This window comes from Artibeus jamaicensis, unplaced genomic scaffold, assembly GCF_021234435.1.
Source record: "Artibeus jamaicensis isolate MK-2021 breed Jamaican fruit bat unplaced genomic scaffold, CSHL_Jam_final contig_264, whole genome shotgun sequence".
NCBI classification, from domain to species: domain Eukaryota; kingdom Metazoa; phylum Chordata; class Mammalia; order Chiroptera; family Phyllostomidae; genus Artibeus; species Artibeus jamaicensis.
Genome location: NW_026521576.1, coordinates 3,128,582 through 3,142,046, shown reverse-complemented (window position 1 = coordinate 3,142,046; position 13,465 = coordinate 3,128,582). Strand labels below are relative to the sequence as shown.

At 38.4% G+C, this 13,465-nt stretch overlaps 1 protein-coding gene across 6 annotated transcripts in view; it reads left to right on the top strand.

Annotated features, from left to right (window-relative positions):
- AUH (AU RNA binding methylglutaconyl-CoA hydratase) overlaps nt 1–13,465 on the top strand; it is a 220,587-nt gene that overhangs the window by 188,373 nt on the left and 18,749 nt on the right. For all 6 annotated transcript variants that reach the window (XM_053662664.1, XM_053662662.1, XM_053662665.1 and 3 more), the window contains one exon: nt 4,024–4,211. In XM_053662664.1, the coding sequence (XP_053518639.1) occupies nt 4,024–4,211 (188 nt within the window). The remainder of the gene's footprint in view (nt 1–4,023; nt 4,212–13,465) is intronic.

Genomic DNA, 13,465 nt, shown 5'->3' with positions numbered 1-13,465 from the left:
GATTTCTGCAAAGTTATTGCAGCATAGGAAAGTGATACAGATAATTTCTTACCAAACATATTTCCTAAAGAAAAATCTTTAGTAAGAATGAGTGAATTAAATCATAAATTAATGTAATTAATTAAGATCGCCCTTTTCCATGTATAAGTGATATCATGTATATCTATCTTTCACTGACTGGCTTTATTCACTTAGCATGATATTCTTCAGACCCATCTATGCTGCCACAAAATATAGGAGTTTTTTTTTTCTTTTACTACTGTGTAATATTACTTTGGGTAGATATACCACAGATTTTTAATCTGTTCATCTACTAATGGGCACTAAGGCTGTTTCCAGATCTTGGCTATTGTAAATATCACTCCTGTGAACATAGGAGTACATATATTATTTTGTATATGTGTTTCGGGATCCTAAGGATATATTCCCAGAAGTGGAATCACTGGGTCAGAATGGTATTACATTTTTAATTTTTTGAGGAAACCCCATGCTGTTTTCCACAGTGGCTGCGCCAGTCTGCATTCCCACCAACTGTGTGCTAGGGCTCCCTTTTTTCCACATCCTCTCCAACACTTGTTAATTGTTGTTTTATTGGTGCTAGCTTTCTGACAGTTGTGAGGTGATATTTCACTGTGGTTTTAATTTGCATTTTTCTGATGATTAGGGACATTGAGCATCTTTTCATGTCTGTGAGCCATCTGAATGTCCTCTTTGGAGAACTGTCTATTCAGGTCCTTGGCCCATTATTTAATTGTATTATTTGTGAACACAGTAAACTAATGAGCATAATAGAAGTGAGTATAGATACATGGAATAGACTGACAGCTGCCAGGTGGGAGTGAGGAACAGAATGAAAGATAGTCAAGTGATTAACCAAAGGACATTTATGCATAGCCCATGGAGATGGACAACAATATGAGGGTTGACTTGGATTGGGTTAGGGAGGGGTGAGGCTGGGTGGAGGTGGGGAAAGGGATGAAAAGCAGGAACAACTGTAATAGCATAAACAACTAAAAAAAAGATAGCCCCTTTCAAAAAATGGTGCTGGCAAAACTACATTCTACCTGATAGAGAATGAAGTTGGATCCTTGCCTTACACATATACAAAAATTACCTTGAAATGTGTCAAAGACCTTAATATGAGAATGGAGACTACAAACCTCTTAGAAGAAAACAGTGGGAAATCTAAGTGACATTGGATCTGGCAATGGTTTCTTGGATATGACACCAGGAGCATAGGGAACAAAAGAGAAAAATAGACAAATTGGATTTCATCAAAATTAAAAATTTTGTGCATCAGACATTACCAACAGAATGCAAAGGCAAACCATGAAATGGGAGAAAATATTTGCTGATTATTTAGCTGACAAAGGATTAATATTCAGAATGTATAAAGAATGTCTACAACTCAACAACAACAACAACCAAATTACAAAATGGACAAATGATTTAAGTAGACTTTTCTCCAAAGAAGATGCAACTAGCTAATAAGCACGTGACCTCATGAGTTGTTAGGGAAATGCAAATCAAAACCACAGTGCTGTACCACCTCACACCCATTAGGATGGATGCCTTTTAAAAATGCAGAAAATAACAAGTGTTAGTGAGACTATGGAGAAATTGGAGCACTTGTGCTCTCTTCATGGGAATATAAAATAGTACAGCTGCTATGTATGGTGTTCCTCAAAAAAATTAACATAGAATTACTATATGATCCAGCAATTTTACTTCTGGCTATCTACCCAAAAGTGAAAGCAGGATTTCAAAGAATTATACACACATATCCATAGCAGCATTTTTTCTATTAGCCAAAAGGTGGAAGCAACCCAAATCTCCACCAAAGGTTGAATAAACAAAATGTAGTATATTCATACAATGGTATATTATTCAGCCTTATACATGCTACAGCCTGGATGAACCTTAAAGACATTGGGCTAAGTGAAATTAGCCAGTCATGCATAGACAAATGCTGTATGATTCTACTTACATGAAGAACCTAGAGTAGATGCCTTATGATGTCAACCAGAAAGGCCAAGTCTTGGATGTAGTGTTATTTGGGGAGTCAAAGGGAGGATTTTTACTGGGATCCTTTTACCCTGACATGTCTTTCAGCATTTAATTCACTGAGAAAAGCATGGGATTCTATGCCATTCAGCTCAAGGCAGTGGGACTGTGTCATGATGTTAGTTTCATGGTTGTTTCTTTGTTAAAATTTCACAAAATCCTCCTTCCTAGAGAATGATAGTAGAAGCAACATGATATGGTGAATGTGCTTAAGCTTATGAGCTTGAGTTTTAGTTGAGTAAAAAGTACCACATTAACAATGACCACTGAGGGTCACATTTGTTTTTTTAACCAATCTACATTAAACTTTTTACAGAACACAGAAGAGAATAATTTCCTAGTATGCATATCATCAACACTGTGTCCATAAGTTCTTCAGTCTCATGAAAATTCTGATCAACTTCATGAGTAAATATAGCTATCTGGGTTGTATTATTTATATCTTTGTTCTAATCCGTTACCCTTGGAAACACTATAAATAACTTGTGTTTTCCATGCAGCTTGTTCCATAAGTTCTCCAATCTATCTTTACTACACTGAGTAACAGCATTGTTTACAGTTTGATTTAAATTTGTCAGTGTTTCATTTTTTCAGACACATTTTCTGCCATATCAAGTAAAACACATAAACTCACCATTTCTAACTGTTTGGGCAGTGTAAACACTTAATAAGTGACTGTGTTTTACAGAGGAAGTACTAATTTTATTTATGTTTTTTTTAATCCCTGTGGAAAATGTCAGTCCTTTTTCAATTCATTGAAGTTTTCATTTTTTTTTCCCAATCACCCATATTTAGTACTGGTCATGGCTCTTAATATGGTTGCTTGAGCCATTTTGTTCCACTGCAGGCATGCTTTGTTTGTTAAACATGTGGGAATATACTATACTTAGTTACTTAAGTGAAATATGCTTTCTTGAAACTTGTGGTCTTTATGGTTCATTTTTTCCACTTTAGATTGAGATGCAAAAAAAAAAATTGCTTTCCTTTTAAAGTTGTGCAAAGAAAGCAAACCTGTCCATCAGGGTGTTGGGGTAGAGGCCAGGCAGACAGAGGGCAGTGCCTCCTACAGGGGCACCATGGTTGGCTCTCAGGGAAAAATCGGTTTCTGTACAAAATCACCCTCCCTGTTTTTAATTGTTGGTAACTAGTACAGAAAAAAAAGTGTAATCTTTGTGGGTCAAACAAAACACAGTGAAACTTGGCAATCAGCCACTCCCCTCCCCCCTGCCACTAGTGGCATGGGCAGCCCAGCAGCCATTTAAAGGATAAGGTTTAGACAAACCTTAACATTGTAGCTGTTTTCATAGTGAGGCTGCGACTAAGAATATTACCTGCTTTTGTCCAGCTTTCTGTTGGATGAGATCCCAGCCTCAATGTCAGGGGGTGATTAGTATTTGCACTGAAAAATAACTACCGGCACAAAGTTTATTGTCATGAGTAATCATCTGTTTGTATTTTTAGTAAATTAAAATTAATTTACATGTCATTTAGTATAAATGATTCTTTAAAAGCACAGGAGCTGAATTTCTCAGAAGTTGATATGTTTTGATAAGATAAACTGAAAGAAAATCTCCAAGCTTGAGGGACCTTTCATTCATTCCCCTGGTGAATGGGTTCAGGCATGGTCTTGCTTGCCCACTGCTGTGTAGCTTATGATCGCTGACATGGTAATGACTGTGGATTCGATTCTGGAGCAAACCAGCTGTGTTGCAAGTAACAGTCCAGTGCTAGAATTACTTAATAATAATACAAGATTCTCAAGTGTTTTTTGATGTTAATTTAAAAAAAGCAAGAGATTAGATTTTGATTCTGTTTTGACATTGTTTTCCAATTACTAATTTTGAAATATAAACTCATGGCTCTGGTTTATTTTTATAAATGAAGAAATGAAATACTAAAATATTAAACGTAAAGGGTATCAAATCATTGCCTGCATTTTCTCTCTTGTGCACTCTGCAGGGGGAACGCAGCGACTGCCTCGAGCCATTGGGATGTCTCTGGCCAAAGAGCTCATCTTCTCTGCACGTGTGCTCGATGGCCAAGAAGCCAAAGCAGTGGGCTTAATCAGCCATGTTCTAGAACAGAACCAGGAGGGTGATGCTGCCTACAGAAAGGCCTTGGACTTGGCGAGAGAGTTTTTACCTCAGGTATTTCCATTTTCTTTCTTCTCTTTCTAGGTAACTTTTATAGCAAATTAAAAAAAAAAACAAACAAGAATCATCTTGTACTCATGATGCCCTTGGCTTGCTTTCCACATAGAGCAGTACATGGTAGCTGCAAAACAGTATACTAGATTAATATTAGAAGCTTTCCAAATTAAAATTCAGGTTTGAAGATAATCTGATGCCCATACTATAGCTGTATTTTGATAATGCTTCACAAACATGTTGTCACATGTACCAGAACTTATTAGTACCTGAAGTTCATCACCTGAATACTCAGGTCAGAGTGTTCAGACACTCTGACCTGAGCTGTACATGTGAAAGGAAATAGTGATGGCTGAGCTGTCACACTGGATCCCCCTCCCCCAAGCTGAAATACATTGAAACACGAGTAAGGAGAGCACAGTTGACATGCCAAAGTGGGCTTTCATTGTGATAACTTAACTTGAGATAACCTTCTTGAACAGCAACAGGTGTTTGTCTTACTGTACTTGTTTTTATGGTGATGTAGGCCTTATTTTAGTTCCTGTGTGCACGATATTGTTTCTCACAATTACACTTTCAAATCTGGAACTCACTGTATACTTACAACAGGGTCCTGTTTTAAGGGTTTCTTTGTTCTCACACTCTTTCTGGTATATTTTAAAAATATTTCTTTCTTCTGAAGTCATGAACGAGAGGATTTTTATTATGTAAACAGTTAATGATTTGTCTTTATCCTTAGTGGACTTTCATATTTTATAACCCCTAACCATTTCTTCATCTCAAACTCAGACATTTAATGCAAATAGGATTACAGTCTGTTTGGGGGCCATGGATCCTTTGGGAATCTCATAAAATCCCTTTCTAAAACCCCTCCATACTTGTTGGGAACTTTGCATCCAGTTTCAGAAGGTATTCCTTGAATTCTTTGTTGTCACATAAAGGACAGGCCTGCTGTAACACACTTGTTCCCTGAGAGTTGTCAGAGGAACCTCACAGGTAAGTTGGTTTCTAAGCCTGCCTGGTATTCAACATTGCCTGGTATTAATACTGCTTTAGTTTTTCTTGATTAACATGTTGAGCACAGGACCCTTACATAAGTCATTCCCCATGTAAGGTCACACAGAGTCTTATACTCTGAATTCATAGAGAGAGAGCAAATAGAAAAGATTTTTTGTAGCTTTTAAGGAAGAAAAGGCTGTCCCTGTAACTCAGATGATCACATTTCCCCAAAATATTAGGGGAATGCCTACCTAAAGAGAGATTCAAGGTACAAGTATCTAGAGAAGTAATAATTTAAATATTGGTTGTCCTGAGCAGGAAGCTCAGTTGGTTAGAACATCATCCCACATGCCAAGGTTGCTGGTTCAATCCCCAGTCAGGGAACATACAAGAGTCAGGCAATGAATGTATAAATAAGTGGAACAACAAATCAGTCTCTCTCTCTCTCTCTCTCTCTCTCTCTCTCTCTCTCTCTTTCTCCCTCCCTCTCTTCCTCCCTCCCTCTCTTCCTCTCTCTCCCTAAATCAATCAATAAATAAAAATAAATATTGATTAATTGACTTCCTTTTGGCTTAAACCTTTATGACCAACTCATGTTTCAGTTGCAATAAATGGGTGTATTTAAGCAGAATTTTGGCATAATTTGAGGTCAACGATATCCTCTCCTAGCTTTGGGCATGAGTGTTCAGCTCCTCACTGTACAGCTCCACCCAGGAGGTTCATTAGTCCCTTGGCCATCACTGTGGTTCTGATTCCTTCTCTGACTCCTGGGAACTTGCTGTTTCTCCAGTGACTCTCAGTGCAGTTGATGCCATCACTGCCCTCAGCTCACCCCACCTCCAGCATGACATATCTGCACTCTACCACAGAGCAAACTGGACTATCCTCTCATCTCTCATCTGAAGAGACTTCCCTCTGAGAACATGAATTGCTAAAGGTTCTTTCATGGGTCAAGCATGATGTTGAATGACCTGAAAAAATGTTTAAGTGTGAAACTATGCAAAAGTACAAAACACAATTTGAGGTAGAATAATCATTACTTTTATAGTCTTTGTTACTGAATGATTACTCTTTCAAATAATTAGGAAGCTTATATAAAGATAATATTTACAGGTGATTTCTGTATTATATGTTACTTCCATTTATCTGTCTGAGGAAAAAAAGGTTTGTATAAAACAAGAGGCATTGGTTTATGTTTTGAAAGAGGAACTTTCAAAATACTGCTTAATTAAATAAGCACTGTTTCTAAGAACATTTCCATTTTCCTGTTTTTCTGGTTTTCTAAACCTTGCTGTCAAAATATGCTTTGTGAGCTAGCTGCCTGGGTATCCCATTAGACCATGTTAGACAAGCAGAGTCTCAGGGCCATCGTAGACCCTTGAGTCCCCATCTATACTGTGATGAGGGCTTGGGGATTCATGTAATATTGAAGTATAACTACCACCCAGCAAGGTTCAGCTGGTGATAAAAGTGATGGAGAAGAGTTTCAGTGAGAGGAGCACTGTGTTTAAAAAAAAAATGAATTGGATGAGGAAGATAGTGGCAAGATAGATGGGAGTAGAGTCCATTTCCCCCGTGCACGGGTGACACAGCTAGCTGATCTTCTGAGGAACAGAGCAAACAGCCAGTGGTATACCAGCATATATGAAGACTGGAGACCAAAAATTGTTGAGGACATGGAAAAATTAGATGAGTAGGTGGGACCTGTGAACACCAGTAAACCTGCTAGAAAAGGAAATCCACCAACAAAGGGACCACTAACAGAACAACAGAAGAGGTGAAGGAGGGAGCGAAAGGTACACTAACTTCAATCCAGGAATGAACTGGAAATAAAACTAAATGATGGAGAAATTACTCAGAAAAAAACATTTTGGGGAAACTGAACAAAGGCAAGAGAGAAGCCTCAAAACCTTGTACACACACAACGATCAGCTACAAAACAACCTGTCCACACCTGCACAACAAATACAAGAGGTGGTGGACAGAGTGACCCTCAGTTAACCAGCTGGAGGGAAGGACCCACCAAAGAAAGACCCAACAACAATCACAATGCAAAGACAAACACAGAGACAAATTAAATGACAGCCCAAGAACAGCAAGCTCAGGAGATCAAGAAAACTGTACCACTGAATCTCACAGCTCTTCTACCATAGAAGTTCCCAGCAGAAACCCAGGGAGTCAGAACAGAAGAATTTAAGAAGCAGAGGCTAACAAGAAGATTCTCACAGACAATGAGAAGATAACAATCCCCCAATGAAAGGAAAGGAGGAAGCCTCAGAAAGAATGCTAAATGAAACAGAGGGAAGTCAATTATCAGAAATTTAGTTGAAGCAGTGGTTATCAGGAAGCTCAATGAGCCCACAGAGAATTACCGGAAACTACAAGGAAACTACAGTGAAGTCACTGCAAACTATATCAACATGAAAAAGGAAATAGAAACCATCAGCAATGGCCAAGACGAAATGAAGAATTTCTGAACTGAAGAACACAGTAGAAGGAATCAAAAGCAGGATCGAAGAAGCGGAGGATCAGATCAGCAAGCTAGAGGACAAGATAGAGAAAAACACCGAGAATGAGCAAGAAAAGGAAAAGAGAAACAGAAGGAATGAAGAGGGGTTAAGGGAAATGCAGAACAACATGAAACGTAGTAATATCCATGTAATAATAGGGATATCAGAAGGAGAAGAAGATGAGCAAGCGGCAGAAAACCTGTTTGGAAAAGTAATGATGGAAAACTTCCCTAATTTGATGAGAGAAAAAGTCACACAAACCCAGGAAACACAGAGTCCCAATCAAGAGGAACCCAAACAGGTCCACTTCAAGACATATCATAATTAAAATGGCAAAATTCCAAGACAAAGAGAGAATCTTAAAGGCAGCAAGGGAGAAACAGGTAATAACATACAACGGAGCCCTGATAAGGTTAGCAGCTGACTTCTCAATGGAAACACTGCAAGCCAAAAGAGAATGTCAAGAAATATTCCAAGTAATGAGAACCAGAGGCCTACAATCAAAGTTACATTACCCAGCAAGGCTCTCAATCAAGATCGAAGGCCAAATAAAAAGCTTCCCAGACCAAAGAAGTCTAAAACAATGTGTCTCCTCAAAACCAGCTCTGCAACAAATGTTAAAGTGACTGCTTTAGGGAAAGGAAGACCAGAGAGAGAGAGAGAAACAGTGGTAAGAAAAAATGGCAATGAATAAGTACTTGTCAGCAATAACCTTAAATGTAAATGGATTGAAAGCTCCACTAAAAAGACATAGAATAGCTGAATGGATAAGAAAGAATGACTCACACATATGATGCCTACAAGAGACCCACCTCAGGATAAAAAACCTACAGAGATTGAAAATAGAGGGATGGAAACAAATTTTCCAAGCAAATGGACAGGGAAAAAAAGCCGGGATAGCAATACTCATATCAGACAAAATATATGTCAAAAAAGGGCCATAAAGAGAGACCCAGAAGGTCACTTCATAATACTCAAGGGAATAATCCACCACGAAATTCAAAATACTAAATTTTTAAAAGTATATTTTATTGATTATGCCTTTACAGTTCTATTCCCCTCCTTCATTCCCCTCCACCCTGCACACCCCCTCCCCCACCATTCCCCCCCTTTAGCTTATGACCACGTGTCTCAAGTTCTTTAGATTTTACATTTCCGCTATTATTCTTGCCTTCCCCCCTATCTATTTTCTACCTACCGTCTATGCTACTTATTTTCTGTACCTTTTCCCCCCTTCTCCTTCTCCCACTCCCCTGTTGCTAACCCTCCATGTGATCTTCATTTCTATGGTTCTGCTCCTGATCTAGCTGTCCTCTTAGTTTGCTTTTGTTTTAGGTGTGGTTGTTAATAACTGTGAGTTTGCTGTCCTTTCACTGTTCATCTTTTTTATCTTCTTTTTCTTAGGTAAGTCCCTTTAACATTTCATATAATAAGGGCTTGGTGATGATGAACTCCTTGAACTTGATCTTACATGAGAAGCACTTTATCTGCCCTTCCATTCTAAATGAAAGCTTTGCTGGACAGAGCAATCTTGGATTTAGGTCCTTGGTTTTCATGACTTGGAATACTTCTTTCCAGCCCCTTCTTGCCTGTAAGGTCTCTTTTGAGAAGTTAGCTGACAGTCTGAGGGGAACTCCTTTGTAGGTGACTGTCCCCTTATCTCTTGCTGCTTCTAGGATTCTCTCCTTCATTTTAATCTTGGCTAATGTAATGATGATGTGCCTTTGTGTGTTCCTTTTTGGGTCGAACTTCTTTGGGACTCTGAGCTTCCTGGATTTCCTGGAAGTCTATTTCCTTTGCCAGATTGGGAAGTTCTCCTTTATTATTTGTTCAAATAAGTTTTTCACTTGTTGCTCTTCCTCTTCCCATTCTGCTACCTCTATAATTCGGATGTTGGAACGTTTAAAAATGTCCTGGATGTTTTTAAGCCTCTCCTCATTTTTTTTGAATTCTTGTTTCTTCACTCTTTTCTGTTTGGTTGTTTCTTTCTTCCTTCTGGTCCACTCCATTGATTTGAGTCCCAGTTTTCTTTCCATCACTATTGGTTCCCTGTGCATTTTGTTTCATTTCATTTAGAGTAGCCTTCATTTTTGCATCTAATTTGTAACTAAAATCAGCCAGTTCTGTGAGCATCCTGATCACCAGTGTTTCGAACTGTTCATCTGATAGCTTGGCTGTTTCTTGGTCACTTAGAGTTATTGGCTCTGGGGCTTTGAGCTGTTCTTCTTGAGCCATAATGTTTTGGTCTGTTTGCGCCTGTTAGGTATGAGGAGCGGAGCCCTAGGTGTTCACCAGGGCGGGGTCACCCAGGTCGCTGGTTCGTGATGCTTTATGTGGGCTCTGGGTCAGAGAGGGACAATTGCGGTCCCCTCTGCTGCTTCACACCGCTGAGGTCTGCTCGGTCTGTCTCAGTCTCACTGCTCGCTACTTCACTGGTTATCTGCGTGTGAATGTGTGACCGCAGACAGCCCTCAGTCGGTCTGCCTACTGCTACCCACACCTGGGATCCGCCCACTGCCTGTGCGCCTGCGTTGTGCACCTGGGTTGTGCGCCTGGGTCACGTGCCTGGGTCAGTCTGGTGGATCTTTCCTGCCTGACCCAGCTCTGCTGATGGCTCTGCCCCTCTTACTGGTTTTGCTGAATGGTTCGTTGTTGTCAGACTTCTGTATTGTTCAGTTTTCTGTGGTTTGGCTGCGTTTTTGTTGCTAAAACTTTGTTGTTTTTAAACTTGGTTGTAAGAGAAGGTAGAGTGTTTCCACCAACACCTCCATCTTGGCGGAATTCCTCAAAATACTAAATTTGTATTTCCAAATACCTAAGGAAAATCTTATAGGACTTCAAGAAAGATATTGGCACCAATACAATTATAGTAGGGGATTTTAAAACCCCACTGTCAAAAATGGGCAGATCTTCCAAACAAAGTATTAACAAAGATACTGTGCCACTCAACACTTTCCTAGATCAGATGAACTTAACTGGTATATATAGAGCCTTTCATCCTAACAAACCAAAATGCACATTCTTTTCAAATGCACATGGGACATTTTCAAAGATAGACCACACGGTAGGACAGAAAACAAGCCTCAACAAATTTGAGAAAATTGAAATCATAGTAAGCATATTCTCTGATCACATGGGACTGAAACTAGAAAACAACTTCAAGGAAAAAACTCAAAACCATTCAAACTCGGGGAGACTGAATAGCATACTATTAAACACTGAATGGGTCAAAAATGAGATCAAAGAAGAAATCAAAACATTTCTGGAAACAAACCGAAACAATACAGAACTTACGGGACTCAGCAAAGGCAGTCCTCAGAGGGAAGTTCATAGCAATAGAAGCCTACCTACAAAAGATAGAAACATTTTCAGTAAATAACCTAACCCTACATCTACAAGAACTTGAGGAACAACAACAAAGACATCCTAGAGCAAGCAGAAGGAAGAAAATAACCAAGATCAGAGCAGAATTAAATGACATGCACACTAAAAGCACAATTCTAAAAGCCAATAAACCCAGGAGCTGATTCTTTGAAAAGATAAACAAAATTGACCAGCCTGTAAGCAGACTCATCAAGAAAAAAAGAGAGAGGACCCAAATAAACACAATCAGAAACGAAAGAGGATAGATTACAACTGATACAACAGAAATACAAAAAGGATTGTAAGAAATTACTGTGAAGACCTATCTGCCAAGAAATTTGAAAACCTGGATGAAACAAATTTCTAAAAAATATAATCTTCCAAAACTCAATGAAGAAGAAGCAGAAAGCCAGAACAGACCAATAACAGCAGTTGAAATTGATGCAGTAATCAAAAATCTCCCTTCACACAAAAGCCCTGCACCAGATGGTTTCACAGAATTCTACAAAGCATTTAAAGAAGAGCTAACCTCTATTTTTCATAGACTATTCAAAAAATACAAAATGATGGAAGACTCCCAAATGCTTTTTATGAAGAGAGCATCATCCTAATCCCAAATCCAGATAATGACACAACAAAGAAAGAAAACTTCAGGCCAATATCGCTGATGAACATAGACGCTAAAATCCTCAACAAAATATTGGCAAGCCACATCCAGCAATACATTAAAAAGATCATACACTATGACTAAGTGGGATTCATCCCAGGGATGCGAGGATGGTACAATATGTGCATATCAGTAAATGTACTACATCACATAAATGCAAGGACAAAAATCACATGATCATATAAATAGATGCAAAAAAGCATTTGATAAGGTACAGCACTCATTTATTATAAAAACACTCAGAAAATGGGAAGAGAGTCTACATTTCTCAACATAATAAAGGCCATATATGAGAGACCTACAGCCAACATTAGAGTCAGTGGGCTTAAGAGTTTTCACAGTAAGATCAGGAACAAGACAAGGTTGTCCACTTTCACCACTTCTATTCAACAGAGTATTGGAATTCCTAACCACAGCATTCAGAGAATAAAAGGAAATAAAAGGCATCCAAATTGGAAACGAGGAAACAAAATTGTCATTGTTTGCAGATGACATAGTGTACATAGAATATTTTATGGACTCTGCCAAAAACCTGCTCAACCTAATAAATGAATTTAGCAAAGCAGTGGGATACAAAGTCAATATTCAAAAACCAAAGGCATTTTTGATACCAACAATGAAACATCAGAAGCAGAATTAAGGGGAAAAATTCCATTGGATATAGCAACAAGAAAGATAAAGTACTTAGGAATCAACCTAACCAAGGAGGTAAAAGATCTGTACTTAGAAAACTATACAACACTGAAGAAATCAAGGAAGACACAAACAAGTGGAATCATGTATCATGTTCATGGATTGGAAGAATTAACATCATCAAAATGTCCATACTACCCAAAGCAATTTATAGATTAAGTGCAATTCCTATTAAAATACCAATGTCATATTTCACAGATATAGAACACTTAAAAAATTTATATGGAACTATAAATGAACCCTTATATCTTCTGCAGTTTTGAGAAAGAAGAGCAAAGTAGCAGTGATCACAATACCAGCTATGAAACTGTATTTACAAGGATACTGTAATCAAAACAACCTGGTACTGGCATAAGAACAGACACCTGGATCAGTGGAACAGAACCGATAGCTCAGAAATCAGTGCACATCTCTACGGTCAATTAATATTTGATACAGTGGAAGCAGCATAAAATGGAGCAAAAATAACCTTTTCCACAAATGGCATTGGGAGAACTGGACAGCTACAGGCAAAAAAATGAAACTCGATCACCAACTTATAGCATATACCAAAGTAAATTCAAGGTGGATAAAAAACTTAAATACAAGTCATAACACCATAAAAGTCCTAGAGGAGAACATTGTCAGGAAAATTACAGATATTACATACAGCAATATTTTTTTCTGATATATTCCCTAGAGCAAGGGACATAAAGGGAAGAATAAACAAATTGGATCTCATCAAAATAAAAATCATTTGCATGGCTAAAGAAAATGGCATTAAAATGAAGAGAAAACCAACCATATGGGAAAACATATTTACCAATGATACCTCAGACAAGGGTTTGATCTCCAAAATATATAAAGAACTCACATGCCTCCACTCTAAGAAGAGAAGCAACCCAATTAGAAAATGGACTTGAACAGACACTTCTCCAAGGAGGACATACAGAGGATCCAGAGATACATGAAAAGATGCTCAATGTCGCTAGCTATCAGAGGGAGGCAAATTAAAAGCACAATGAGATACCACTTTACACCAG